The sequence below is a fragment of the Chionomys nivalis genome, chromosome 2, assembly GCF_950005125.1.
Source record: "Chionomys nivalis chromosome 2, mChiNiv1.1, whole genome shotgun sequence".
Taxonomy (NCBI): domain Eukaryota; kingdom Metazoa; phylum Chordata; class Mammalia; order Rodentia; family Cricetidae; genus Chionomys; species Chionomys nivalis.
Window position 1 is genome coordinate 115341531 of NC_080087.1, and position 24919 is coordinate 115366449.

A 24919-nucleotide genomic window follows, 5' to 3' on the forward strand; every position below is an offset into this window, starting at 1 on the left:
ACACAAATTTTATACATAAAAATCACATATAACACCATACAAATGACACACAACCATCCACACAAAGTCAATCTAAAATCCTGTCTAATACTAGGCTCTGTCTCTGCCTCTAACTGCCTTCTTAGGCTACAGAGAAGGGTTCAGATAAGGACACCAATATTCATTTTGTAAATCTCTTTTGCAAGTTCTTCTGTGGCTTGGCTTTTTATCTTGGGATATGAGACTAATTATCTTATATTATTTTGTAATTTGCTTTTGCGTTTTATACCCTGCTTATTTCCATTCAAACTCTATTAAGAAATACTCTGACCACTTAAACTATTCAACACGCTCCCATTTCTCCCTTTCTGGTTATTTCCCAATGCTGTCTGAACAGTATCAGCAAAAGAAGAAATAATCTGATTTCTCTGATTAACACAAATTCTGGTGACATAAGTCACAGTTTTCCACAGAGAAATAGTGGAACCACCGGGGATGTAGTTTCCATGACTCCCCAAAGACGCCACATGAGAAGATGGCCATGTGTTTACTACTAGAATTCAAAAGGCTAAATTCCACAGTGAGACAAGAGCGTGAAGAACCAAGCAGCGGGGACAAACAAATGCTTCCCAGGGAAATAACCAAGTGTGGGAACTGGGAAGAGAAGCCTGTGATGAAAGTGTCTTCCGGAGCAGGAGCCCACTGCACAGAATGGCAGCCTAGAGGGCTGTAAACACAAGGCTCACAGCTGTGTGGGGCAGAAGTGGAGGCAGGCAGGAAGCTAGCATGCAGCCCACCAGCCAAGTCCACATTACAGGGAGGTCTGCCGGAGTGCTTTGCTCTTCTTGCTGCAAATTAAACATGAACGTAATGGACTCCCAGGTTGGTCAAATACCATCCTTTGAAGAGAAAGATGATAAGGAGAAAATCGGAAGTGTAGTTTTTGTTTTCTTTACAAATGTGTTAATTAGTATGTTCTACTTTGCCATTATTTTTCCATCTTGTCAAACCGCAAAATTCAAACGCTTCATTTGAAGAAAGAAAGTAAATTCAAAGAAATGATGATTTATTGATCAGTTATCCATGTTCAACCACTCAAACTTTGTGATTCACTACTTCATTGTGTTTGTAGTGGGCAGGTTTTTTTATTTTTGTTTTGATTTTTTTCTTTTGCTTTTGATTCTGTTGCTCATACAGCTCATTCTGTGTTTACGTGTGTGTGTATGTGTTGTGTTTGTAGTTTGTGTGTGTTGTGGTTTGTGTGATATGTGTGTATTTGTGTGTGTTGTGTTTTGGTTTGTGTGTGTTGTGATTTATGTGTATTTATTTGTATGTTTGTGTGTGTTGTGTTTAAAGTTTATGTATGTTGTGGTGTATACGGTGTCTGTGTGTGTATTTGTGTGTGTGCTGTGTTTGTGGTGTGTGTGTGTGGTGTCTCTGTGTGTATTTATGTGTGTACTCTGTTCATGGTTTGTATGTGGGCTGTCTGTGTGTGTATTTGTATGTGTTGTGTTTGTGGTTTGTGTGTGTGTGCATATGCACTGATTTATTTTTTCATGTGTCTGGGTTGTCTGGCTAAAGGTCAAGAACTTCTGTTTCTCTCTGTCACTTTCACCTGTGAGCATTGTAGCACAGGGTTACTCATACGCTGTTGGCAGGGTTGGAGAAAATCAGGTACAAGTCCTCAAGCTCCCTGAGACTAGGGCTCTAGAGTCCTGCCCAGTAACTTCACCCATTATATTGGTCACAAAAGACACAGGTCAACACAGATTCAAGGGATGAGAAATGGAGCTTGCTTTTTGCTAAGAAGCTATTAAATGCAGATTCCAAAGGCCTGAATGAAGTACTAAGTACCAACTCCGGTAGCCCTAGTATAGTGTGAAGATGCAATGGGGGAAAAGGAAGGGCGTGTGGTGTGAACATTTGACAAAACATTATAACAGTTAATACTAGCTTCTAAGATGTTTTTATCAACACTTCTACAAGTGAGTCTTAGGAAGCAGTCTAGCTCCTAGTGGTCATATGGCTACTATTTATTACTTTGCTCCAAACTTAATAACAAAGGTTCCAGAAGTCCATGGAATTGCCTTCCCTTAGTAAGAGGATACGCCGTGTGATTCTCTGGCATCTGGACCTCACATGATACAGAGTAAATACCAAATATTGTTTTCTTATTTAAGAAAAATATGATCCGAAAGAGAGTGAATAAGTAAATGTCAAGTAAGCTATTCATCAAAGAGGATATATGTATTGTATTTATTAATATTTTCTTATGCTTAATTTCTTGTCAACATAGTTTTAAATCCATTTCTTTTTATCATGTAGAATAGAAGTAGTGTGATAAACTAAGATTACTTTTCTTAACTTTTTAAAAATTTATTTTGTGTATGAGTGTGTATTTGTGTGAGTATGTGAATCTCTCTCTTTCTCTCTCTCTCTCTCTCTGTGTGTCTGTGTGCATGTGTAATGCATGGTTGCAAGAGTGTGCATGCTATGCCATAGGTATGGAGGTCAAAGACAATTCTGGGAGTCTATTCTCTCCTGAAAGCTTTTTGGACCTAGGGATCAAATACAAGTTCTTTTAACTCCTGAGCCAAACTGACAGTGCATGATTACTTTTTGACAGCTATGTATAATATATCATGTAAGAACAAACTATAAGGCTTGCTTGCTTGTGATTATATCTCTTAATCTCTTCTACTGATGCAAACTCAGTTGCATGAAAAATGATTATGCACATGGTCTATATTTTTTCTAAAACATACACACACACACACACACACACACACACACACCTTGGAGTCCTGTAATCAGTGAGTACATATGTGATTAAGAAAATCTCTTGGATTCTATGTGCTGTTCTCTCCAAAGAAAATAATCTGTCTTAATGCTAGGGAGAAAATTTACAGAGCTTTCAAGTCAAGTTGAAAGGGACTCAGACAGCATGGGTCTAGCAGCAACTTCACACAGGCTTCAAGTCACATATTTCCATGCATTTTTAATGTCCTTAATGACATAGACAATGAAATTTCCTTTATCTTAGCTTTGAATGAGAGCAGAATTCCATATTTCCTTCAAGTCATTACCATCAACATAATATTTTATTAATATTGTTGCCCCACATGATTTTCTTCACTGAAAATATAAAGCAGGAATTATTATCACAAGTACTGCCACAGTCCTCAGCCCCAGGATTTTAAGATATGGACTTGTTTTTTGCTTGTCTCCACTTGTGCACTTGGGAGTCTTTTTGTATATAAAGGGGAGAATCAGTACTATCTTTGAGTTATAATGTCAGAATATTCATCAAGAGACTTCACAAACCTTCCAGTACCACCAACAGTGACAAATACATCATCATTTTCAAGAAAAAAGCACTTCATTACAAATCAATGAATGCAAATTCTATGTCCAAAGGTCATTTTCTTGGAGTTATTATGATTCTAGTCTGGAATCCCAGTTTCTTATTGCTCAGATTAACATGACTCCATTGTCCTAGATCTCCCCACATTTCTGAGCTTCTTGAACAACCATATCTAGTATCTCCAATTTCCAAGAAGGTGAATGGAATGCAAATGACAGCTGCAGATACGTTCTGAGTCATGACTTTGGTATGCAGAGTGTTGCTGTTGGAGCACTCTGTCTCCCTGAGGACAGCACATTGCCCCTGCCTAGCTGCTCTTCTCTTGCTGCCTTTGTCTTCCAATTCAAATTCCTGTCATTGAAGACCTGTGTCTCATCGAACTTATAGAAAACTTTCCTCCACTGTTCTAGGCTGGTGGTTTTCTTTGCCTTAGAAGGAAGACTGCTGTAATGTCCAAGGATCCACATGGGTAATTGTACTATTTATATAAAATTTATTGTGTTCCAGGAGCTGTACTCAGTGTGCTAAATATTTGCCTCAATCAACCCTATCAACCCTTGCATTTAATTTTCTTTTTTCATTTGTTATTAATTATCATTATCATGGTTATTTGACTGTGATCCAAGCCTTTAACATCTGAGACATCTTTACTGTCTTTAATTCTCAAAATCATTTTTATATAGTTATCATACATCTTTTATAAAAAAAATCTCAGGAAGATGAAACAGTCTGCAGTTTCATCACCAATACAAAACAGATTGAGGACTTAAATCCTAAGTTCTGTGAGCAACTACTATTGTAAGTACATATGTATTTAAAATTCATACAAAATTCATCATACAAATGTGGCTTACAAGAAATAACACATTGTGTTTCTTTAAATAAAATTAGTTATCTGTCGTTTCTCTGAAATGTCAACTTCTTTTGGGTACAGAGTGCAGATTCACTAGTGAAGGTAGACCACACATCCTGACAATGAGTTTTAAAATGATAACACCTGTCCTGCAGAGGAGAATATACGATATTGCCTCTCTGATTCCTGGTTCACTCTGTTTACCACAGCAGAGTCCGTTAGCCAGAACAAAGAGCAAATTGAAGAACAGAATTCTATGTCTGGACGGTTGGGAGAACAATAATGTGTAAAGGAAAGTCCTGATGAAAGCTGGAGTCAAAAATTACCCCATCCATTCTCCCTGTATATTCAAAGGTCTTGGTACTTTGGCAGGATTCTGTGAAAGATTTAAGTGCTGGTGTTCACTAGTCACGAAAATCCGTACCTGCTATCTTCTATTACATTCTCTAAGACCACGTCTCACTCATCCCTATTCTTCCTATCATGGCTCTACTAAATCTCTGTGACTTCTGAAGAATGTAGACTCAGAAGATGAACTGTCTGTTGGCCCTTCTGGTTCTTTGGAACTTTCTCTTCTGTATGGTCAGACCCCATGACTCCATCCAGCAGTCAACCAGAAAGTTCATACTGACAACACTCAGATTCTACAAAGCTGGAGGGAGAAAGCCATCTGACTCAGAGACTTCTGACTACTATGCTATGTTTAAAACTCAGGAGCTTTCACAGGATCACAACTGAATCTGGAGATTTTGGATGCTCGTTGGCAAAATCAGGTTTGCTTCTGTGGTCTGGACATTTTTCATGATCTCTAAGACACCCGCATGCCTATCTGAGTCCTGAGATTGCTCAACTTGTAATGACTTTTCCTTCTCCCTGAGAAGTGTGTTTCCATTTCTGTGCTTTTAAGAAATGTGGAAATACATATCTCAGACTAATTGGCTTCATACTGCAAGAAAAATGATAAAATGATTTCGCCTGTGAGAGTGATACATATGTTTTTTGGCATGCTTCCTATGTGTGCAAAATCACGTCTGGTTTCAAGGAAGGAGCCTTTCATGCTACAATTGCTGATATGCCTGTTTTTTCTGAGAACATCTTAGCTACCATCATTCCCCTGGCCCCTTCTATCACTGACCCATCTTGTCACAGAGCCAAGCTATCCCTGACCCAACCTGTTACTGACCTATCACATTACTGACACATTCCATCACAGACCACCCAGTCACTGACCGACCCCATCCCTGACCTAGCCCATATCTGACCCATCTCATTATCCAATCACTGACACATTCTGTCACTGACCCATCTCATCACTGACTCACTCCATCACTGACCTATCCCTCACTGACTCCCTAGGACTATAAACTCTGAAAGGTGAGGGCAAAGAATCAGGGGTGTTTTTTAAAAGACAATTGCTCCTCTCATTTGTAGGTATTTCATTCTTGTTTAAGCTTAAGTTATATTCTAATAATTCTCCCTCTCTCTCTCTCTCTCTCTCTCTCTCTCTCTCTCTCTCTCTCTCTCTCTCTGTGTGTGTGTGTGTGTATGTGTGTGTGTATGTGTGTGTACGTGCACAAGGAAGAGAGAGAAATTTTGCTTCCAACCCAAAGTTTTCTGTTTTTTTACTTCTAAAAATGGTCAAGTCAGGTCAGACCAACAGCATGATGCCAAAAATACTCCAAGCTTCAGTTCATGCTTCGGTTCATCTTTGTCTTACATGCAACATTGTCCTTCATTCAACTGTTGATGACAGTGGCTCTCAGGAAGATCTGAGATCCCGTGCATGTGTATCCTATTTAGCCCATCATCACTTTTGAAGTCTTCATCTTTTTATGTTCTTAGAATGTTTTTTACTATGCAAGACTTAAACTACTTAGGATAGGATAATTATTGAATATATTTGTTATTATTGTATATAATTTTGTATTAGACTTAGAACTCTCTTATTTAAACAAAAGGGGAATGTGCTGTAGGAAATCTTACAGATAGTGGTAACCTGCCCACTGGGGCGTGGCCTCTTATACTATATAAGCTGATGCAGAGCATGCTTCTGGCCTCTTTTCCTGCCTCTTTCTCTGTTCTGGTTGCGGATATCGGTTTCTGATCTCTCTTTCAGCAGAGGATTCTGATTTGTGAATTTACCCCTAAATAAATAACCATCTATTTCTCAATTCTGAGCTAGTGTGGGGTTTCTTTTAAGCGTTCGTTCCACATTAGATAATCATGAAAATAATGTCTTTCAATAAAATTGATGTATGATAAACAATTCGGTGCCATAAAGAGACAGAGAAAGATCCTGGAACACAGAGACTATATCACACAGCCTGTTGTGCATATGTATGAATATGTGGACATATTTCTAGGAACAGTATTAGACAGAAGCTATATAAACTGTAACTGATTAAAGTCTGATATTTTGTTAATAAGGTATTTACTTGTATAACTTCACCCCCACAACCCCTATTATATTCATGAGTATGTGAGTCCCAGTCCTCCACTGCTTTCAAAAATCACCCTCTGGGGATTTTCTGACTGACTAACAACAGTAGTTTAATAAACTACTGTGGCAACCAGTGGCAATGTTAATTAGAATGGGGATCTCCTGACATGTTTCCTCTACTTCAGCAATTCCTCCATTCCTCAGCGGGGCTCTTAAGAAGAGCCATTCCGAGGAGCTAAACTACTTTGGGTAAAGTAACAGTTTGTGTTAATGTGTGTATGTGCAAGCACACGTGCCAAGGTGTGTGTGTGTGTGTGTGTGTGTGTGTGTGTGTGTGCCTGTAAGGGGCATACCAGAACACCAGAGGAAGGAAACTGGTGGGGAAGAGAGAGGAGCGTGTAATCCTTCCTCCCCTGTGAGATATGGTATCACCGATGACTAACTATACAAGTGAAGACAGAAGGTTGTGAATGACTACCCCAGCATTTCTAGCAAGGTAGTAGTGGCTCAACTTCCCAGCAACCCAAAGAAAATATTGAAGTGTGCAGAAGGAGAGGCAGGTAGGGTTGGCTCGTTCTTTTCTCTCCCAAAACAACAAGTGCGGAAAAATTATCTCAAGCAGCCAGTTTCCTGTTCCAGACTCAGGCCATCTTGTAGGTCCATGTGTGTCAGGTGTTGTCTGATTTGTTTAAAATGCCAAAGGTGAATGGGCTTTGGTTTCCCTGCATGAATTCACTGATGCAAATGTGTTTTCTAGAACGTATCTGGCACACTTGAAACTCTCACTGTTCACAAACCTAAAGCTTAAAGCATAAGATACACTGTTTCCTATTTCCCATTTCTTTGTCAAAAACAACCGAAACCAAACAAATCAGTAGAAAGGAAAACCAAGTCCTTGAGTAAGAGCAATAGCAACAGCTGTTTGGGATCACACTTTCACACACAAAACTCGGACGAGAGCTGACATTGAATTCATGCCTCTGCGTTTGATTCTACACTGTGGGTTTTTGTTGTTTGCATTTTGTTTTTCTTCTTAAGACAGGCTTTCACTGTGTAGCCCTGCTTGGCCCAGAGTTGTTTCACAGACCAGCCTGGCACTGAACGAACTGACAGAGACCTCACCTGCCTATGTCTCACCAAATGCCGGGATTAAAAGCTTGTGCCACCACCAACTACATTTTGTGTTTTCTAAACTACAAAATCAAATTTTGACACTCCTCCCCCCCTTTTTTTTTCGTATCTATGTCTAACTGTCCCAGAACCCAGAAAGGGCATATGGGACCAAAAATACATTTTCTATTCCCTCTGGTCAGTAGATAGTTTGTGGCTCTATAATCAGAAGAAGAGGCTTGGAATGTTGCAAACCAAAATAGATGCTGCAGGAGCTTGAGGTCGAAGATGGAATGTGGAATCTTTGTACACATATTTTATTTAAACTCTGAACTTGTTAGAAAGTTGTTGTGATAGGAGCAGTGGACTGCGTTCCCGCCCAGCTCCTGCACGGCTCTCTTTATGCCCTAAAATAACAACACACAAATTGTATACTTTTAAACACTGCCTGGCCCATTAGTTCCAGCCTCTTATTGGCTAACTCTCACATCTTGATTAACCCATTTCTAATAATCTGTGTAGTACCACGAGATGGTAGCTTACCAGGAAAGATCTTAACCTGCGTCTGTCTCAGAGAGGAGAATCATGGCGACTGCCTTACTTGGCTTCTTTCTCCCAGCATTCTGTTCTGTCTACTCTGCCTACCTAATTTTCTGTCCTATTAAAGGGCCAAGGCAGTTTCTTTATTAACCAATGAAAACAACACAAAACAGAAGACTCTTCCGCATCAGAAAGTGCATGCCATAATGCTAAAGAACATAAGGAATGTTATTGCCAATTTCTGGGTGTAGTAATATTTTATTTATATTTTAATAAATAAAGCTTACCTGACGACCAGAAGAGCAAGCAGCCAGTCACTAACTCTTCTTCCTCAGTCTGAATGGGCAATTCTGCTTCCAGGAATCCTCAGAATGAGACTGAGTCTGAGAGTTGGCTCCTCTTGTCTTATAATCCTCAGAAAGTAAAGCAGCCTCCCTGGTCAGCCTTACAGACCAGGCAGTAATGGCACACACCTTTAATCCCAGTAGCCACACTAGTTTGCCATAGAAATCAGGCAGTAGTGGTGCATACCATTAATCCCACCACTAGAGAGGGATATAAAATAGAAGGAGACAGCTCTCAGGTGCAGTCTCATCCGAAGGATTCTTGATGGCAGGATCTCCATTTTCAGGTTGAAGGAGAGGTAAGAGCCTGTGGCTAGCTACTTTGCTTTTCTGGTCCTCAGGTAAGCTTTGTTTATTAAAATACAAGTGAAAGATCACTACATTGGTGTAGCTTACTATTTAGTGAGAGTCTAGTCATTCACCACACAATTCTATCATCTTCATTCACAACAGCCTAATTTGTTTTCTAAAGTTCTAAATTGTAGATTCCCTGGATCCCATCAATTTCCTTCTCTCTCACATCTCCTCTGTTCTTCATGTGCGGCTCATCCAGTCTATGCTTGCAACCATTTCTAAGATCTCCAGTCCAGGCCTGTAGTGCTGCTGAATCTCAATAATTTCAAAACTGCAGTTCCCAATGTCTGCTGACCCCTCACTTAGATATCCAAGAATGTTTCCAAATTAACAGCCAGACTTCAATCCCCCACTCTAAATTATTCCTTGCTTGCTCTATATCTCACACGCATATCTATTTCTCAGGTAATGGCCCTCCTGTCACTCAAACTTAAAATTCATCATTGAATGTTTCATAATATAAGACAAACTACATTATTTGTAACTTAAAATAAAGACTTGCAAATATTTACTATATAGTGTTCAAAACCTAACCATGGTGTGGCAGTTAAGTGCCTATAGGTATGCAAGTTTATTTGCCTATTATATCTGGTAGGTAAAAGTTCCCTCCTTTACTAAGGGAAAGAAAGGTCTTGCTCCCTCCAGGGAAGGCCCTTTCCACGTCAGTCAGGAGTTGATCTCAGAGTGGATCTTCTGATCTCAATTCTGACCAACTGAATGAAATGAAAATGTCAACCTTCAGTTTTCAGTCCATGGCTGTGAAAAAAAATAATCTTTTAAGAAAGCAGAGCAGAGTCATGAGTAGGATTGATAGCTCTGAGGACAGGGTGGCATCCAGGAGCAGTTGTAGAAAACCTGTAGCTACACACCTCCAGACTCAGCACCAAAGGCACCAATAATATTATAGTTCAAGTGTTTCCAGTTAATACAGGGGCTCTTTTAGATAGATGCTCATCTACATCAGTTGATTCCCAGTAAACTTCAGATCTTCACAGTGTGTGTGTGTGTGTGTGTGTGTGTGTGTGTGTGACCTGTAGATTTTCAGGTTTCACCAGAATGTATGCCAATTTTTCCCCCATCCTGGTGAGCCTCTAGAAATTACTGTCTTGTATATCAATGCATCTAGTTTTTCTTCCCAAAGTCAATGTCTCCCAGGAGAATTCACTTGTTTCTGTTTCACATCTTATTTTATACATCAACTGAACTAAGAGATCTGCAGATAATTGTCAAAGTGTTTTTTAAAACTCTGGAAGGGAATTTCTGCAAGGTGTGAATAGTTGAATCAACAGAACATGAGCCCCACCAATGTGAGTAAGCATAATGTCATTGAGTGAGGGTCTTAAAAGAAGGACAGATCCCTTCTCTCTTCTTGAGCTTAAGCTTACAACTTCTACCATGCTTGGACATTGGCACTGTGATTTTTAATCCTCTCAACTCAGAATGTGTTATACCATTGACACCATGTTTGAACTGCATTGGGCCATGGGATTTCCTGGACCATCAGCTTGCAACATGCAGGTCTTGATCTTTAAAACATACATGATGATTTGAAGATGTCTCTCATAATAAAATCTCTTTCAGTACATGCATATCTATTGATGTTTTCCCCTTTGACACTATTGACTAAAATAAACATTATAGCACAATGATGTACTTGTCTATCAATAGACTATTAAGAACAGATATAAAGATATTTGATTTATCTCTGGCCCTAGGATGTTGGCTGTTGCATCACAGCCACTTAGATCACAATTTTGTTTTTATTAAATATATCTGTGTTCTAAATATAGCATTTACGTACTTTAGATTGAAGTTGTACAGTTTTAGATGAATCTATGAAAATAATGATAATCTCTATAAATTAGTTATCAATTATATCTGGTAAGCATTGTCTATTATGTTTATTTATATATTTTGCTTTTGAAAGAATGTATAGTCTTAGCTGGTAAATTTTGTCTATCATCATCATCATCATCATTATTATTATTGTTTGTTTGTTTTTTTAAGTCAGGATTTTTCTGTAGCTTTGGAACTTGCGCTGTAGACCAATCTGGCTTCAAACTCATAGAGATCCACCTGTCTCTGCCTCCCAAGTGTTGGGATTAAAGTCATGTGCCACCAATACCTGGCTTATTCTTTTTTTTTTTATTTTGTTGCCTAATATTTTTATTTATATATTTTGCTTTTTACAGAATGCATAGAGAGTAACTTCTAATTGTTATTATAAAATACCTTGACAGAAGTCACTTGAAGGGGAAAGAGTTTATTTTAGCTCAGAATACCTGGTTTGCAGGAACTTTAGGCAGTGACAACCAGTTAAGAGAATTTTAATACATGTATGCTGACTACTCAGCTCACTTGATATACCCAGGAACTTCTTAGGCCCAAATCAAGGAATGGTTCTACCTGTAGTGGGTTGAATCTTCCCATATCAATTGATGTAGTCAGGACAATCCCTGGAAGGCATGACCACAAACTAACCTGACAATCTCTAGACAATCTCTCAGTGACATCCTTTCTCTGTGATTCTAGAATCTATCCAGTTGGCCTGTAAGACTAGTCAGCATGTATAACTACCACAATTTTTACTTTAGTATAGGAATCATTCCGAATTTTTTGAAGATGCATAGAACTTTTCTTCTCTTAGTTTTAAACTTGTGTTGTAAGATGAGTTCTTCACTCTGTACATGGGATGGCTCTACCATCCAGCTTTACATAGTGTTCTAAATCTGGGAAGCTATGACTGGGTCTTTTTCAAGAAACATCCCTCCCCAAGCCCAGAGATCATTGGCCTCCTCTATTTCAACTTACCCATGTCAAAGAGTACATAGGTTAACTTCATGTAAATTGCTTTCCTTGACAAATATCAAAGTCAAAAAGAACATGAAGGGATTGGTCTTTTCTTTAGAGACCCAGCGCTCTTTCGGAACAGAAACTGAAAACTGCGGGAGGTTCCTTGATTATTCACTGTTTATTTTAATTGACAGCTCTCTGTGAGTCCAACATGTAGATGATTCAAAGCAAACATATGCTGCTTTACAAAATCAATGTTTAATAATACTTATCTGTTAACCATGCAGAATGGCATTGCCTATTTTAATCTCGAGACTTGAAATCGAGAGGTACATTAATGTTTTCTCTTTTGGTTTAGGTTTGAGAACTTCATGCCATGTCATGTGTCAAGTGACTGTGTGACTCAGAACCACTTCTCCCTCTAGTGTCTTCACTTTATTGGTATATTTCTGGCCTGAGTTTTACTTCTTATCAAATCTCACTAGTTGCTTCAAATAAGTAAAAGAGCCACAAACACGAATTCCCTCAATTCTACAAACTGTTGTGATTTCAGTTCAGGCAGAGTTTTCTCGCTGTACACTGCCGCATGGCAGAGCTTCAAAGTAGCACCTTTTCCCTTGCCATCCCTGTGAGCAGCTGTCCTGTGATATGCTTTATTTACGTGTTTGGGTTTGGAGTCTGAATGGAAGCAGACTGATGTGAGGTGATGATTGCATAAGTATACCTACTTTATAAACAGCCTCTGCATTCACAGAGTCATCTGGAAGACGAGTGTTCTGCTTACCTGAACTGTGGCTTCCTGCCAACAATGTAGGGCTCACAGAGCATCTGCCCATTCTGCTGGTGACCACAGGTGGACCTGGGGTTCCATCCCATTCTTGAGCTTTCATTGACTCTCTGGAAGAAGCTGACCCATAATGACCTCTCTCTTTGCTGTCCAACTTTGGTAATGGCTCCGTGCTGTGGCTTCGGACTTTGAGCTCTTCAGTGGATTCTGTGTATTAACAAAATTAATTGTTATCTGAGAATGAAATCCTTCCTGAAATAGTTTTTAGAAACTTGAATGTTGTTTTAATGTGCTTGTAAGATACTATTGAAAACAGGGTTGTACTGTAGACCTTGGTTTTAAAATATAACAGGAAAATGGGTCCCTTGGGGGATTTTCTTCTTCTCCAAGATGTGGGTATGCTAGTATTACCAGAATGAAAATCATTTTCTCTTTTGATATACAATATCTCAATGAATCTTGACTCTTCTTTTTGAATCTCCCTTTGGTTTCATCTTTAAGGAATTCTCCAAAGGAGTGTGTTACCTTTCTTCCTCCTTTCTACTCCCTCGCCTCTCCTTTACTATGCTCTCATGAATCCAAACCATCTATCCTCTAGTCCTGCTTTTGCTAAGCAAATACAGTGGATTTCATTAGCTGAGATATTTACCACAGTTCCTAGTGACTAGCCAGTCTTCTACCACTCATTTTTATGTTTTCAATTCTCTCAGTTTCACAGATCCTTCCTTCGCCTGCATTTGCTCTGCATCAAACCCCTTTTCCATGCCATCTGTGATTTTGTTTTTCAATACATCCTTTGCACATTGGTCATCTCTAAGGCAATAGCTGATACATTGTCCTCACTCACAACAGATTCTTTGTGTTATTTTTATCCTTCTGGTTTCAATAAAATCTCATCTAATTTTTAATGATTTCCCAAACTTTTTATCAAAAGATAAGACCTTTCTCCATAGTTTTACGTTCATTATCTAATGAATGCCTTATAGGTAGCACAAATTTAACATTTCAGATACTGTATAGTCATTTCTCACTTAACTAAAAGGCTCTTCCTGGCCATCCATTTATCCATGCTAAGAGATTGTCTGTTCTTCTCTCTAACTAGTAAAGCCCGAACTCAAATCCATTAGGTAAAGGTGTATACTGACTTTCTGAGCCTTTTCCCTACCCTTCTCTACTTGATATCATGTCTACCTCAACAACCCTAGTTCAGACTCTTGAATTGAATTGTGTCTCTTTAATGGTCACAGCTGGCTTCCTTGACTTTGTCTTTGACATCCAAGGTAGAGTCACAGCATACATTTAAAATACACATGTGACCATAATGTACTCCTGACAGGAATACTTTGAAGAGTGTCCAATTCACAACACACTAGCTGAGTTCCTTATTAGCTCCTGCCTTATTAGCCTTCCCTTTCTCTCTATCATAGCTCTCTCTTAATCATTGTACCCAAGGAACAATGTCAAAATGGTCATAGCTTCTGTCACCCTCTTCCACTCCTGAGCAAAACAACGCCGCCTGCTACAACTTCAAACTCTCTGCTCTGACTGCCCCTAAATCTTGTCTTTGCTCTAGTTGGGCAAATCAACTGATGTTCAGTGACTTCAGTGTCTTCTGAAGCATCACCACTGCCAAGCTCATGCCTCCTGGTCAGCTGTACAGGAACATAGCATATTGACTTTCCACATATTTACTTTCCTGCCAAACTCCAAATTCTTGAAAGCCACATGCTTTGGCTTTACTTTTCTTAGGACTGGTTCCTCTATAAGCAAACATCTTGTTTAATTAGTATTTTACCTAATTACTTAGCCTGTTTGGCAACTCTTCAACCATCTTTCTGCTATGTATAGGCAATACAAAATTTGTAATAGAACCAGAGAACCAACTGATGATAAATGTACTAAAGTGGCATGAGCTTGGTAATTTTTTAAAAAAAATATCTGATCGTTTGATAACAATAATATATAAAATTCATCGAATTAGAAGTCTAATCTATAAGCCGGGCGGTGGTGGCGCACGCCTTTAATCCCAGCACTTGGGAGGCAGAGGCAGGAGGATCTCTGTGAGTTTGAGACCAGCCTGGTCTACAAGAGCTAGTTCCAGGACAGGCTCCAAAACCACAGAGAAACCCTGTCTCGAAAAAACCAAAAAAAAAAAAAAAAAAAAAAAAAAAAAAAAGAAGTCTAATCTATATAAAGATTTTTGATAAATAAATAGAAATAATTTAAAAGGCTGTATTTTTGTTTTCTTGTCTTTTAATTTAGCTTCAATTGATTCTCGGCTTTCGACAAGGTTAAAACCAAATGTCATGTTTGGTTTCTCATTATCTTTCTGTATGTGAAAAAGAACAGCCTTCTGTGTATTGAGCAGCAATGGTCAGGGTTCTGAGGGCCTCACAGGGCTCCACTTGGCAGTGTTAGCAAGCAGTAATTATAGACAGAAAAGGGAAGTGTTAGACAGAAATAGCCCAGTTGGTTATTGGGCCTGTGATTGGCAGCAATGATTGGTCAACACTCTGCTGTTTGTTACACGGGGATGCTTTTAAGTAAGAGTGCAGTTTGTTTACACAGTTAGATTATAGAGAAGCACCTGTGGGCCAGATTTAATTTCGCATTTTTCCTGTTTTGCTCTCCGATTCCTCTGCCTACTGTGAATCTCTGCCAAATGAAAGCCCTGAATAAACAGCCTTTCTGTTCTCATTGGTCTGGTCTTCTATTTTCACACTGCTCTAGCCCCTTGCAGCTCCAAGAAGCCCTGCAGTTATATAAATACTAAAATTACACTTTATGCAATGAATAAATCAGGAAGCTAGTCCAATCCAACTGCAATATCAGAAAGAGTTCAGGCCTTAAAGACACCTGCTATAAAATTAGTTATACTGAACTCAAAATGACAAGTCAAAATATTTTAATGATAACATACTTAATCATAATTATAGGACAAGAACATTTAACCAACACTTGCTATTCAGTGTCCTGAGACAATTTAATCAGGACCATACATGATCAACATAGGCCATTCCCAAGCTGTTTACTCACAGTTTCAAAGAAAATGCACCTTGGCTTCTGAACGCCACTGCCTCAAATCTAAGGGCCCATATGTTTCTCCCAAATTTCTCTTCCACAATCTAACTCAACTGCTTGGGTACCTGTGCTGTTATCTCCTTATGGAGTAAGACTCCCCTTCTTCCCTCCATCTCCTCTGTCCTTCCTGTCTTCTTCTGCCACTTCCTCCTTAATAGTTTGACACATATACAAGAGCCTCTGGAATTGGAACTTGCTCAAATATCAATATTAAGACAAAGAGTTTAAACGCAAAGCTGCGTCCAATGCTGCTTCTCTCAGATATTTTAGATACAGAGGGAGAAGCTTTGTGGAAAGGCATCTCCACCAAAGTTGGTTTCTTTATTCTTACTCACATTACTCTCTCACAAATATCAGAGCACACTACTTAGGCCTTAAATCTCAGCTATTTAAAAGCCCAATACAGCTTTGGGAACAAGAAGGAACAGTATTTTTCTTCTTTGTGTGTTTTCTGTAAGTTCCAGGGGTTAGTTTCAGTGAATTTTGGCAAGTGTATTTCGAGAAACTTGAACAACAACAACAAAAAAAGTGAAGAGTCTTCACTATTCAGGTTCAATTAGAAAGCAGAGACAATATGTTAGTTAAAAAATTAGCAGGGTGGTGGTGGCACATACCTCTAATCCCAGCACTCGGGAGGCAGAGGCAAGAGGAACTTTGTGAATTCGAGGCCAGCCTGGTCTACAAGAGATAGTTCCAGGAAAGGCTCCAAAGCTACAGAGAAAACCTGTCTTAAAAAACCAAAGGAAAAAATAAAAAGGAAATTATAAGCATATTCTGGAGCTTCTGTTTTGTAAAAAATCTTTTCCCCGTGTACATATTTAAGAATTGCTTTCAGACAATTATCACATGTACTCACTCATGGGTGGTTTTTAAACATAAAGCAAAGAAAACCAGCCTACAAACCACAATTCCAGAAAATTTAGACAACGATGAGGACACTACGATAGACTTACATAGATCTAATCTACATGGGAATTAGAGAGACAAGATCTCCTGAGTAAATTTGGGAGCATGGGGACCTTGGGGGAGGGTTGAAGGGAGAAGGTTGAAGAGGGAGGGTTGAAGGGGGAGGGGAGAGATTAAGAGGGGAGCAGAGAAAAATGTAGAGCTCAATAAAAATCAATTAAAAAATACATAAAAGTAAAAAATAATGCTTTCAAAACCAAGTAAGTTTTTTCATTAAAATAACAATAGAACTCTTCAAAATAACTGACAAGATATATGTGGTAAGTGGACAAATGAACTAAGAACTAACTGGATTTAGACAATTGAATTAAAAACTACGCAATTAAGAAATACTGTGGGTTCAAAGATATCTATTCAGGAAGCAAATACAATTACCCATATCCAAATATTTTGATGTTGTTTAAAATCAGTTGGAACCATTTGGTTTTTTTTGTTTTGGTTTGGTTTTTAGTTTGTTTTCAAGGAAATGACTTTTATTTTTTTCCTTGAACATTTTACAGTCAGTTTCTACATAACTTCACACAATCTTAAAAGAATTCACAAGGAGGTTATAGCTGCAAAGCCACTTCAGTATATGTGCAAGAGTAACTTGTGTGAAACCAATTTTTGAATCTAATAACAACTATCCACAAGATCCTGGTAGTGGTGGTGCACAATTTTAATCTTAGCACTTGGGAGGCAGAGGCAGGAGGATTTCTGTGAGTTTGAGGTCAACCTGGTCTACAAAATCTAGTTCCAGGACAGTTAGGGCCATTACATAAAGAAACCCTGTCTTGCAAAAAAAAAAAAAAAAAAAAAAAGAAAAACCAAAAATGAAAAAGTGTTTGTGGGGGGGAGATTCTTCTTATACACTGTGTGGAGCCCTGTGTAGCAGCTCCCATTTGTAGAAAAGCAATGTCTGTGTTCTGCACACCCCATTCATCCAATCGATGACTGTGCTAATGGTGATTGTGTGACTGATTAAGAATAGATACTTATTTCTTATATTTTTACAGCCTGGAAGTCTGTGACAGGAAGGACACAACTAGCGACAGCCTTCGGTATGTCACCATCCCTTCGCATAAGGTTGAAGGGAAAGAGAACGAGCAAGAAAGAGGGAGGGGGAAGTGAAAGGAGGGAGGGAGAGAGAACAGTGAGAGAAGAGGGAAGGACAAAGAGGAATAGCAACTCATCTTTTATAGAAAACACACTCACATGAAACTTAATTCATTCCTGTGACGCAGCGTTAATCTATTCACGAGGGAGAAGTTCTCAGTGCCTCACCTACCTATCATTCCTACTGACAGAGGGTTTGGTGGGGGACACATGCCAATCACAGCAGTGTGCTTGTTTCTGAAGCATTCAGAACCAGCTTCTTTCTGTTTATTTAGATAAACACCGTGGTGAATTCACAAGGAGTTCTCCTATCTCACCTTGGTCATGTCTTCGTTATGACACAAATGAACTCCCGTTCTCTCTGTGACCCTAATCTGAACTCTAATTGCATGTTATTGTGACTTTCCAAACAGTGCTGTGTGGAGCTGATCACTGCCAGACAGTGACAGTTTACCTCCAAGTCTAGACAAGCGCGGGGTCCTTTTGTGACCATCTGTCAGCTCATTTCCTGAATCTCTAGAGGGACAGGGCAACAGCACTCCTGTCTCCACAATCAAGGGGCAGTGGGGTGAGGGGCAAATTTTTATTTCTCATTGTTCCTTCACTCTTGTGTGAACCCTGTCATTTGGGGTCAATTTTGACATCCTGGAGAGGCCCTCTCTTCAAATGTACATATATATTTGCAGCATTTGAACTATCCAAACACAGATTTTTTAATATATTAGTGCACAATTCCCCTTCTATAAAGAGCAATCTAAATGTAAGTTTGTTGTATTTACATATGTTTATAAAGAATACCAGCTTAGTCATCTGTGGATCTGATGATTTTAGATAAATTGGAAACTCTAAGCTTGTTTTAAGAGGGTATACAGTATAAAATGTCCGTATACAAGAAGAGGCCCACCAAAGCAGAGTTTAGTGTGTCCCAAAGTCTGATGGACTGGTTTTTAAAGATTGGGACTAAAATATCCCAGAGATGCTTACTAACTTGCCATATAGCCACAAACCTGGTACTCCTGATGGTCTCACCTCTACTTCTCAGATGCTGGACCTACAGGTGTGCACAATGTCAGGACTTATGCCAGAGACAGAAAGAACCCAGAGCTTCATGCTATGCAAGCACTCCACCAGCAGAGCTCCACTCCCAACCCAACTCTAACCCTCTGAAGCAGCAAAAACACCTCAAAGTCCTTCTGCCACTCGCCCAAGCTCACAAATGGAAATTGACAAAATCCTCATAGAGAAGCAGGGTGCTGGTGGCACCACTGAGCTCAGCACACTGGAACTCTGCCGCTGATGGAGAAGCCAATTGTTCCTTTCTCATGGGTACAATGAAATCAATTTGACCATCATGTTTACTTTCCCAGGAATGTTTACTTATCCATCCACTTCAGACCACATTTGTCCTGAAAAATTCTTTAGCTGTACAAGCAGATGATTTAAGCCTGTAACAGATATAGGGCTATCACCACCAAATTATTTGTATCAAAATATCATATATTAAGTTCACTAAGTAGCACTGAAGGATCAAACTGTTATAGTAAAGCTTGCATCAAGAAAGCCTAACCATGCTGGGCAGAGAGACAATTTACTCAAAGAATGCCAGTTACAACTGCCTTTGTGGCCACAGTACAATAGCTGAAATGATCTCTGGGTAGAGGCTACTTACAAAATCCACTTGCCTCTCTTCGTGGCCATTCACTTAATCCACCTCTCCATTACTCCTTGCAGTAAGAGAGAATGCTAGAACCACACTTTAGCCAGTACTACATGGGGGACTGGCGACTGCTCCTTCCAGCTGTGCATATTCGGGTTTTTGCTTCTCCTGCATAATGGAATTTGTTGAGGTCTTAAAAGCTGGCAGTGCCTGCACATGGAAACCCCCCATTAACAGAGACTCGTTTTTCAATCCATTAATTGATTGTCTCCTCTTCTGTGATAAAATCTTGGTCTGGAATATGCATGACCTCAGGACCTGCTGCATTGTATTAAACCATAAATTAGGAGATTGGTATTTTTGCAGCATTTGAACTATCCAAGCACGGATTTTTAATATATTAAGTAGTTCACATTTTCTCCCTCTATAAAAAGGTTGAATTTATAATGAAAGAAGAGGTTTTATACATATAGTGACAGAAAAATTAAGGAACAAAGATGTTAGGTAGGTTGCCAAATAAATCTCAAAGGTTTTGGCTAGCAAGATGACACTGGAAGCACCAACCTGAAGGAGGGTTAGATCCCCAAAACCCAAAGAAATGGAGGAAACTAACTCCCAAATGATACCCTCTTCCTCTACACAGAAGACACATATGCACAGGCACTCATACATGCCCTTCCCCTAACAACCAGAAAGCTCAATTTTTCAACATTGTTTTCCTCGTTACTTTAGTTCTAGGAAACCTCTTCTATGAAATGGATAATCTTTAGTGAATATTTAAAAAATAATTTAAATTCTGTGGCTGTAGTAAATTTATAAAAAATATACGATGGAGACACTGGAATAATCACCCATATATTTAACATATATTATTCACATGAATAGGAGTGTTACTGTAAACCCAATTTTTTATAGTTTTCTATTCAGACTAAAACAAAGAATCACATCAGTAAAAGTTAAAAATGGCTTTTCTGTGGTATCAAAAGTCAATCTAAGATTCTTAGAAAATACTCAAAAGAAAAACTGGACATTTCAAGATGAAAATAACTTAGACATAAGCTACATATTAAAGACAATTTGATAAGCTAGTTTTTCCCCAATGCCGGTGTGGGTTTGAGATGATGAGTTGATACTCTGCTCCATTCTGTAACCCCCAGGACTCTAAGAAAGTAACACTGACCATATTTTAGATTTCCAAAATGAAACGACAGGCTTGAAGCAAAATGTTTCTAATGATCCTTCTAAATACCACACGCCTGGACCTCTATCACAGTTCTCGAGAAAAGTACAATAGGCAAGGCTTCCTGCCATAAATCTGCTTTAATATACACTTCTAAAATGTACATGCCTTGCTTCATCTGTCTGAACATCAAGTGAGGCACTCTGATTTTAAGCAACAAGACAATGAACTGTTATCATGACCACTATGCTAAAATGGCTCTCTAAGACTGAAATAGTTATATGAAGTAACACAGAAGTCAAGTTCTGATTACATTCATAAGCAGGGATGGTCACTGCAATGTGACTACATCGTCCTCATTTTAATGATGAGGACACCAAAGCCCACTCTGGTATGTTTCCAAGAAACTGACTGCTGAGCAATTAGGCTTAGATTATCTCCAATGGGACTGACCACAAATGTTGTGTTAACTCGGGTGTACCAGCTTTTCTTTCTGGGATTGTATTCCTTGACTTGTGAATGTGCTGGGTCACACCATACTGGAGCACTTTCCAACTCTCAAGTACTATCACACTTATTTACACTTTACTCTTCCTTGGTTTCATGTACTTAATTTGAGGCAGCTGTACCCTTCCACCCTCAGCGTTGCCTTGTGAGGGTTGACTCTTTTTCTATTGCACCCTCATAATGAAGAGAGAAGTCTGTCCCGCCAGGAATCTGTGTTCGTTGCACTAATGTCCATGCTCTTTTCTACACTACTCCTGCTCTTGCCTGGACCCATAACTTCCTGCATGAATAGTTCTCAGGTGACTACCAGATCCTTGGCTACCTTTGCGCTAGAAAGACAATGCTGTACGAGAATCAATATTCAGATGTACAGAAAGTAAGAAAGTCACAATAGGGAAATGTCTCGCCACATCAAACAGCACAGGCCAGACTTTCAACAGCCAGGTAGAAGTGCAAAGGTTTGGTATTTACAATATTTACACTTCTTGTTGCAAATAAGTTTCATGTGGGAAGGAGAGATAGCTAAACTGAAATATAAAGAAGCTACAGGAGGCAAAAATCAATCAAAATGGGAACATGTGGAGTTACTCAAGCCAGAGGTTCATGATAATGCCTGTTTTATAACTGCTCTCAAAATACCCAAAGAACTCTAGGTGTCCCTGCACTAACATGAATATGCCACCAAGTTCTAACACAGCCTTTGCAAAGGGTTGTGCTGTCCTGATGCTGAGGCTGAACTATGAAATAGTTATTGGTCTTTCATCTTTTAGTGTTTGTGTGTACTGCAGGTGAACTTGTGACTCTCTACAAAAAGAAGAATTTCTATTTGGAATGAGGATTCATGGGAACCTAAGTCCTTTACAGAAGTTGTGTTTTATGAGCATATCTCCTACTAATGTCCATTGTTTTTCAAACTACAAAGCTAAGCCTGTTCTAAAGAGGTTTTAAAATAATTAAATACTTTCTTGTCATCCATGGAAGATGAGCGCTTTTATAAACAGAATGTCTTTCCTTCCTGAAGCCTAAAACATCCCACACCCAGAGTCTAGAAGAAATGAAGCAAAACCCTGGAAAAATAGCCATGAACAGACTTTTTAATGGCTATAATTTTGGTTATTCTTTAGTAAGAAATTAAAAAATATTCATCTTCATTTGAATAATTTATACTCAATAATGTCACAAGAAAAACAATACAATAAATATCATTAAAAGGAATTCAAATGGCCTGATATTTTTTTTTAAAGGAAAAACTTAGAATTCTATTGATGCAGCTACCTTCTCTGGTTTTTTCTACTTTTAAGTGATCAAAGCAGAAGAATCCTTTGAACAGTAGGAGACAAAAGAAAATGACTAGGGGAAGGAAGGACTCTATCAGAGGGTATTTTAAAAGCTAAAAGGACTTTGGTGATGGAGAATGATTTTACATATCACCCAGACTGAGTTTCTCTGTATTGGAAATTGCTAGTATTTATAAGTCAAAATCAATGTTCCTGTTCCATAAACTGTTACCATATAATGTAGAAAAGGCCCAAATATTCCTAGAAGATATAAAACTGGTATTAACTATGCAGAGCATGAGTTAATACCTGTAATCTGGGAACAGGGTGCAAAGAGTTAATACCCATTTTGGTATTTTGATGTGGGGAATTTCAGCCACAGCATGGTATAGTAACAGTGTTTCAGAATTGTCTTTGGAGTTAAAAGCACTAGAGTACCAGGTAAGAATTAGCCCCTAATTAACTCTCAGGCCTTGGGCAACACTGTTCTCTTCTGAATACCCATGTTCTTATCTGTCAAGGAGTCATTTGGACTCGAGGGTCTTCAAATCCAAGTGTCCAAGGATAAGTGATAGGATAGAACCCACATTACATACTCTGGTTCCTGGCTGCTTACTAAAAGCTTGGAAGATAGTTTTGTTTTTTTTTTTCCTCTCTCTCTTCATGCTTAAGCTACGGTTAAATTGAAATTTCTAGACTAGGTCCTCAATATGGTGTATTTTAAACATTTTCGTTATTTCTAATATGAAGATTCAGTACCCCTGCTGAATATAACAGAAAATTTTTATCACTGCTTAAAATAATTTGGATTGTTCACTTGGCTAGGTCCTTTTCTTTTATAGTTTTACTCATTTTTAGATAAAATTATCCTAATTATTATCCTCTTTTTCATAAGCGAAGGGAAAAAGTAAAAAAAAAAATCCCACAGGAACTTATATATTTGATGTTTTTAAGAATAGTTTGGAAAAAAGGTATAGGAAAGGAAAAAATGAATACTTGAAAATTAAAGATAATCTCTATAATTTGTTTACTTTCTGTTATGATTAGCCCTCAAATTCTAATATAAGACTGTGAGGATGGTTTCTGATATTTCATTGGCTGCTTCATCTATGCTCTCTCATCAAGGAAAAGAAGGGCAACTCTGCAAAGAAGACAGCACCGTTACAACAATAACAATCATCACAAGATAAAATATGTAGCTGACCTAAGACAGCCAAGAAAAATGTCACTTAACTTTTCTTAATGTTTTCAGTCTTGTATGCCTATGTACTTTTTTAAAGAAAGGTCATAGTTTAATTTCTTTTAATTTTTGAAGGAAAAGAAAGATTTTCCACGGTGAAGTGGGAAGTGTGAGGGCAGTTGAATGGAAGCACAGGTGCAATCAAATTTAATTAAGACTCAAATCATTCTAACAGACAGATGGAAAAACCCTCCACCCTAGAAGGATTAGAAACATTTGAGCACTAAAAATATTAATTTATGAGAAGAATATACCATTTCCATTATTCCTGAAAGATGTAACTCTGAAAACACATCCATAAATGTTTCTGAAAGAACCATTAAATGGTAAGGAGAATGGCACCTCACCATAACTGGTAAGAGGAGCATTTAATATCTGTCAAAGCAAGAAACAACTGGGTGTTACCGGGACACAATTACTATCACAAATGTATGGCCACAGTTGAGGGAGATGGCAGTGACATTCCTATGAAAAACTTCACCAAAACGGAACAATGACTTCTCCAAGGACAACACAACTGATGGACGCAGGACGGAATGTACATAGACCTGGTTTGTGTTGTTGTTCGTTTGTTTTGTTTTGTTTTTTTTTCTGATTTCAATTTACTGGTTTTCTAGAAAAAACAGTTGGAGAATGTCAGGGTGTTTTGGAACCATTGCAAGACAATATAAAATATGTCAGAGCATCTACGGATAGAACTGTACATGTAAATTCAAATAGGGTGTATGTGAACTGGCTTTTGTCTTTCTCCACAAAAGGATATTTGAAATGAAATTGATAATGTGGCCCTAAAACCAGAGAAATACATTGGGAGAAATAGAATCAGCCTCCTTTCTAAGGTGTTCAGTCTTAACTCTGCCTGTCCCCTTTCCTCTGCCTGTTTGTATAACAGTGATTTTATTTTTCTTCAGAAAAGTGACATCTCTCTTAAAAATAAAACTCCAATCTTCATTTCATCTTTTAAAATTGTCTTACATTGTGACACCCAAAGAAAACATAAGAGAAAACTCTAAATGACAGCTGAAAATGAGTTTCGAATTTAAAAACAAAGCACAAGCGACAAAAGCAAAAGGAAATAAATTAGAATAGATTGAAACTGAAAAACGTATGAATCAATGAGTGCAATAAACAGAGTGATTGTGCAGTCTATGGAATGGGGAGCAATAGCTACAGGCCATGTGTCTAGGAATGTATTAAAACCATACCAGGAGCTGGGGAGATGACTCAGGGAATAAGAGCATGTGCTGTGTAACTTAGAGGACATGAGTTCAAATATCTAGCACTCCTGTAAGAACTTTACATGACTGTAGATGCCTGTAACTCCAGTGCTGGGAAGCAGAAACAAGGGACTT

The 24919-nt window shown here is 38.5% G+C and overlaps 1 protein-coding gene across 1 annotated transcript in view; it reads right to left on the reverse strand.

The window, feature by feature from the left end:
• The window catches only part of Nyap2 (neuronal tyrosine-phosphorylated phosphoinositide-3-kinase adaptor 2), a 251439-nt gene that overhangs the window by 57349 nt on the left and 169171 nt on the right, over positions 1-24919 (reverse strand). The window contains exon 5 of the mRNA XM_057762975.1: positions 12562-12771. Within this exon, the coding sequence (XP_057618958.1) occupies positions 12562-12771 (210 nt within the window). The remainder of the gene's footprint in view (positions 1-12561; positions 12772-24919) is intronic.